Genomic DNA, 6,775 nt, shown 5'->3' on the forward strand with positions numbered 1-6,775 from the left:
AAATGGATTTCAAAATTTTTAGATTAGATTTGGATATAAAACTTTGATGAAATCAAGATGAAAGAATAGTTCCTTGATTACTGAATGAAATCCAGAAGATACAATATGTTAAATCTGTCACCAGTTGTTTCAACATTAGTTCTTCAAGGATTAGCCCCAAATTAGCCCCCATTTATGAAGGTGAACCTCCTGCCTTGAATATCATTATAAACCTCACTTTAAAATTTGTTGAAATAAGCCAGGTCACCAGGTGCATTTCAAATGAATGCACCTTTTGATGATTGCATTAAATGTCATGGTTGAACAGTACAGTTTTCATTGGTGCCTATTAACAAATAAAAAGGAATGAACTTTTTTTCCTTTTCTTTTTAAGGAAGCAATTTTAGATCATTTTTATTTAGCAGAACTCTATGTGTAAGTGGGTTGTACCATCGGTAATTCACATTATTCAAATTTTCATTATGTGAAACTCAAAGCACTTAACCCATCCATGATGCTAGAAATATATTTGATGGCATTTGAAACATGACCATTATAAACTAGCTTTCCATCAAATTATTTATGTTTTGTCAGTATGCTGCATCCCAAGGATGTTACAACATTCCATGGGGAGGCCACGAAGGCCATGCGACTTAATTTGCTCCATGTTTGTGCAATTGGAGAACGTAGGCAGAGGCAATTGTGGATATTTGCATCTTCCCAATATGGGAATATTCCTAGTTGGGGCAAAGTGGGGAAGACTTTTAGAAAGTAATGCAGTTCCCAAGGAATCATGTCACTCAATAGTCAGTGTCTAGCAAGAGTTCTTTTGCCTAGGCAGAAACAGCTGTCCCAACTCTAACTGCTTGGCAACACAACTTAGCCTCTTAGAAGAAGAGAACAAGGAAACCAAAGGGCTTCACAGGTTTTGTCTCTCATGAGACAAACAACTGAGATCATAAAGTCACCTTGAAAAAGTATCTATCCACACCCAAGAAATCAAGTAATGAAAATGTAGCTTGACTTTCCTGATTCATCCAATGTTTCAGATTCAAGGAGGGAATGAGTTGCACTCTCACCACTTTGCTATGGATACTCTGTACATAAACAGACGCCATACACAAAAGGAAATCATCAAGGTCATGGCTTCACCAGATATTGAGAGTCATATCCAATATGGTGACTGACATGCCATTTTTTTTTCTTTTTTGCTAGTTTTTTTTGTGTCAGGGTTGTGTAGGAAAGAGAAGATGAGACAATGTGTGCTGTTCCAATATAGCTTGTTTGTATGAATAATTATTCTATTTCCACTGACCTTATCATAGAAACCAACTCTCCATCTACCACCCATCAAAATTATGTTATTTCCATCACTGTTGCCTAGAGAAAGCTTCTGCTTCCCACCAATCTACCATAATATCATTTCCGTCACCATTCTTTGGGGTGGAGATGCTTCCTACATTTCCAGATTTGTGATGAAATTCTGAAGTAGGAAGCATGGAAACCTATGAAGACAATGCCCCTTGCTCCAAAACATAAATACTAACCACAAGCATATGGTCTGACCAGTCCTGACTGAGAGATATTGGTGTAGTTTTGTATGGAGTACTGTAGGTTACACAGTATTCTCTTTTCCTTCCTGCTGTAGGTAGAGCCCCTTTATGAATTAGTGACTACAACCACCTTTGCAAATGCAAATACATTGAAAGAGAACATGAGGCGTGCCTTGGAAGAATTTCAAGGGGAAACAAGTACTTGCCATTGTGCCCCGTGCCAGGGCAATGGAACTCCCTTTTTGAAGGGTAAGATCTGATCAGAGCCAGTGTGGTACGGTGGTTCCAGTGTTGATCTAGGACCAGGGAGACCATCCTTACTTAGCCTTGAAGGTTATTAAATGCCCTTGCCTTGGACCAGTCAGTCTCTCACCATGGGCAGAGCAATCCATCACCACCCCCAAGCTGACGCAAGTCCATTGCGCTGTTTCCCAAGTCACGAGCATGCTGTAAAGCATGTTCATGGCTACTCAGGAGAAGACTAGGCCAATGCAAGGATGTGCACTGGCTTAGCAGAGCTGGGCCTGCACTGAGAGAGGGTAAGTTTTTGCACAGGGGGCTGGAGAGGATGGTGGGAGGATGGTTCAGAGGCGGGAAGGAGGGTTTAGGGCAGGGGGAGGGAGACCCAGGAGGTGGATTGGAACTGGGAGGAGGTAGGACTGTCCACAGCAGCGCAGGCCAGATCCTAACCACCATCTCCAGCCTGAGCAGCATTTCATGGGTCTCTCGATTTGCACTCACGAAATTGGCTAGATTCAATGGAGGTCAGTTGGCCTTCCTACTCCAGTTCAAGTTAGGATTGAGCCCTAAATGCCCTTGCCTTGAGCCAATCACTTTCTCACCCCACAAGAATGTGATGATCCACAATTCACTCTGAGCAATTTGGAGGAAGGGTGAGATAAATAAGAAGAGGAAGAGGAGGTTGTGTTTAAGTATTATATAATAATAATAATCTTGCATTGCATCTGTGATCAGGAGACTGTGAATTTTACCCTAATTTTCTTCATTAGTTTTTCCTATTATTTGTATTAAATTATGAAGAAAAAGAAAATAGCAAGATGATATCTTCATTTAAATGTCACTATTGTTTCGTGGGCAGTGCGGCAAGATAAGGGACTACACCACTTTGGCAAGCAGAATGTAATCTTAATCATTTACATTTAAGAAGGCTTTCCCAACTCAATTATGCATAAAACACAAAGTTGCAATCTGCTTAAAATCTCTTTCGGAAATAGCTTTGCCGGGCTTAGTGAGCAGACTAGCTCTCTGGCCATTAATTAGTGTTTCTCCCAGCTCTTGGAAGATGAAATACCATCTGCAGCTGCTAAAGATTGTTATCATTATCATCACCAGAGATTCTGCATTGGACACGTTCTCCTGTTCCCCTTTTGGGCTGCTCTCATTTTCAAGGCCCATGAATAGGAAAAAAAAATAATCTGTAAATGCACTCAAATGTGTAGTTCGAGCATAGGATGATGCCATTGACATGCTCAGGCCGTTAGTTTGCCACGCTTGGTATTATTATTTACTGTTGGTATCAGCAGCAACTCAAGGTCTCAGATAGAGATCCTTTCCCAGCTCTGCTGCCCAACGTCCTTTTTGAGCTGTGGACAGCATTTATAGAGCTGGAATTGCTTTCTGTCCCACGACAGGAGGGCATTCTGCTTTCTTCAAGAATCCTGAAATATATATTCAGCTATGTCTTATGGTTTGTACATGTTTAAAATGGGTTCAGAGCTACTGCTGACTCTACCACCCCCTGTGCTTTCCAGGGACTCGCTGTGAATGTTTATGTCCCCTTGGACATCGGGGCACTGCCTGTGAGATCACCCTAAGAACAGGTGAGAGTGATTAGAAAAATACTTTATTTTAAAAAAGGAAACACAACCCAGAGAAAATGACCTCAGAAAGCCTGCAGTTAATCCAATCTTCCTCTGTTCTACATCTCAAAAGCTCTGTCAAAGCAAATTCTACAACATGCACTTGTGTTGGGGGGGAGGGGCTGGTGGGTTTTTTTTTGGTGTTGATTGTATCCTACAGTGAAATAGTGAAAAAGTGAAAAGAGAGGCAGATCTGTTGAGATCAAAATACATTGCTTAAAGCATTGTGGAACACCATGTTACAGAAACAAAGGTGACAGTCTTGAAAATGAAGGTTATAGTTAAGTCCAGAGGCACTTCTAAATCAAATTAAGTCCTTTTTTTTGGACCTGATTTATTAAGGCTCTATTCACAGAATCATTTTTTGAAGTGAACTGAAATCACCATGACATAACCCAGGCTAACACACATTTTGCAAGTGAGACCTATTCCTGGGTGCTGATTCAAAAAAAGGCATCAGTTTTGCTCTATTACATCTAGTTTCAGAGATACAGCATAGTGAATAGTTCAAGCAGTTTCCTTATGAGGAAGAAGCTGCTAGAATGATTCAGTAATGAGGATATGCCATATCTCTAAAACTAGACATGATAGGGCAAAACGGATGCTTTTTTTTGAATCAGCACCCCAAATTCATATAAAACCACCATAAATTTTGAATTACACAGGCCTGCAATTTCTTAGTCTTGTGTAATTTCTATAGTCCACTTTCATGTGATGGAATGACTTTGAGAAGGCACTTTTACACAGTAGCCTCTCAGTTGCCCCATCCTGAAACAAGTTTTAAGACCTTCAAAAAGTTGAGGGAATCTGCCCTATTTGCCATGTTAATGAAATGCCTTTTAGACTCTGGTTTAGTTATCAACCTTCAATGTTTGGCACACATTCAGTTATGAAGGTCACTTGGGTGGAACTCATGTAAGAATGAGGAAAGAGGTACAGGAGAACTAATGGAGGTCATATCGACTAGAATTCGGGCCATTCGGGTCATTATTGGGCCACTGATAATCTGTTAAGGTTCATTCGTATTATTTCTGGTAATCTTGGTTTTATTTCTCATAATTCTAGATGTTGCCATAGATGGGAAGTGGAGTTGCTGGACCAGCTGGTCTGCTCATTCTGGAGGACAACAGACAAGAAGGCGGGAATGTAACAATCCCAGTCCCCAAAACGGTGGCCAGCCATGTTTAGGGCTAAATACTGAAACCGTTTAGCAAAACATTTTGAAAAACTTTTTGCAAGAGGTACTGTATATGGACGTTTTCAGAATTATATTTTACCAGTCGTAGAATTTTGCTCACTAATTCTTAAACCAATTTCCCAAAGCTGTTGAGATGATTATCCATTGCTATGATCTGATCCAGAAACCTGTCTCAGGCATGGAGGCTGTGATATAAGTATGGAGCTCTTCCACTTTTCCTGTTCTGTTCAAATGGATGGAAGGGATTAAGTTCCCTCTTGCATCACTTTGCATGAATGTTGCTGCTGCTCTTCCCTCTATGCCAGTGGCTCCCAAACTCCTACAGGGGAGTTGGGAACTACGTAAGTATTTGTGTGGTCAGGGAGGGAAGTGGGGAGCAAAAGCGCCACAGTGATTACAGTGCTGCTGCTGCCAAGGGGCTTTTTTTTTTTTTTTTTTTTTTAACCTTGGGCTGACCTCCTGCAGGGTCCTGGTGGTTTGCAGCCTCCTCGGATGTCCTCTGAGGCTTCTGTAAACAAACCTTGTCTCCAATCAGCAGCTAACCTGAGAGGACATCGGAGGAGGCTGCAAGCTTGCAGGACCCTACAGGAGGTCAGCTCTGCTCCCTAGGTAAGAAATAAGTCCCTTGTTCGCCGCAGTGCTGCTATCTCTGCAGCTCCATTGCTCCCTGCCTCCCATTGGAGCAGGGCCACTCACCCTAAAGGGGAATGCCCTGCTTCTGGTTCCCCTGGTGGGTTGCGCCCCACCAGTTTGGGAACCACTACTCTATGCAAGAACACTATGGGTGCATCTGACTGAACACTACCCTTTGGATAAGAATGCAGATTTAATAGAAAGTATGACACAGGTAGTATATAAATTCAGTATAACAAATATAAATTTAAATATCTGTCACTGATACTATTCGGCATACTTACAGACGCACGTGTGATATTAAAGGTGCTCCTCTGCCACTCTAATGTTAGGAAATGTCTACTTTTTCAAGACAGTTAAAGCAAAATCCAGTTTATTATTGGGCTGTTCTGTGAAGTTGCTGAATGTTAATGTGCTGTTTTCTGTGAATGTCTGAAACTGTACTTTTTCTAATAGACACTGGAGGGTGCCTCACCCTGCTGAGATGCATGGGACAAATGAAACCTTAAATCTCAGTCAGAACAGCTTCATAAAATATGAAACTCAAAACCAATGTGGTGGTATGCCCAGGTTCCCATTTATTGCATTGAACAAAAATGGTTTAACCAATTGGATCTTGCCTTGAAGGGGGAAATCTGAATTGGGAAGAATTTCAATTCAAGAATATGCTCGTGACATCCAGCAATTTCAAAGCTGTGTAATAATGATATGCTTATTCATTGGATGATTTTCCCCTGCATATTACTCTGTCAAAGAAATGCACTCTCAAGCATCTTGAAACTTAATATAAAAAATGAAATAAAATAAATTTAATTCCTATAGTTCTTGAGCAATTATCTGTGAGGTGGAGTGCAATGGTCGTACATGGAAAACAGGCAATGTTTCAGGATGAGAAGCTGCCATGGAGAATGTGGTTTCTATTATGAACTTTGAATAAAAGAGGGCATACTTGCAGGTCCAGATTTTTCATGGAACTTCACCAAGTTTCACAGGTTTGTGATTTGGACTCTGCTCAAGCACATACCTATTTCCTTAAATGATGCCTACAAAAGTTTAAGTTGTGCGCAGGAATTTTCCATTGCATTCATGATGTATTTCCTGACACACAAAATAACATAGGGTCATGTGCACTTTTTATATGCATTGGAGATCCAGGATTATGTTACTTACATTTTCCCTCTAGTTGCTGTCCTAAGAGGTCACTGGGGTATTTACATGTTAGCTGTAGTTCTTCCTCCAACATAATTCAGAACTACAAGCATTTTATTCAGAACTACAAGCAATATCAAAAATAATTGCCATTAATTATGCATCATTGTGAGATTCATGCCCCTATTCTATCCCCCGCCACCCTACATGATGCAGCCACACTGCCAGAGCGTAAGTGGCATGCTATGGTGGAATAGGAAAAGCAGAAGGCCAAGGAGTGGTAAGGAAAAAAAATCAGTGTTGGGACCACTGCATCCTAGACAACTGTGTCCCGATCAAACGCATCCCAGTATTGGATATCTGCATCTGTTCTTTTTGTGTCA

The 6,775-nt window shown here is 41.0% G+C and overlaps 1 protein-coding gene across 1 annotated transcript in view; it reads left to right on the forward strand.

The window, feature by feature from the left end:
• Positions 1–4,623, forward strand: part of C8B (complement C8 beta chain) — a 42,040-nt gene extending 37,417 nt beyond the window's left edge. Inside the window, exons 13-15 of the mRNA XM_066624602.1 lie at positions 1,628–1,781; positions 3,305–3,373; positions 4,478–4,623. Of these exons, the coding sequence (XP_066480699.1) occupies positions 1,628–1,781; positions 3,305–3,373; positions 4,478–4,623 (369 nt within the window). The remainder of the gene's footprint in view (positions 1–1,627; positions 1,782–3,304; positions 3,374–4,477) is intronic.
• Positions 4,624–6,775: the final 2,152 nt, after the last annotated feature.

This window comes from Tiliqua scincoides, chromosome 4, assembly GCF_035046505.1.
Source record: "Tiliqua scincoides isolate rTilSci1 chromosome 4, rTilSci1.hap2, whole genome shotgun sequence".
Lineage (NCBI taxonomy): Eukaryota > Metazoa > Chordata > Lepidosauria > Squamata > Scincidae > Tiliqua > Tiliqua scincoides.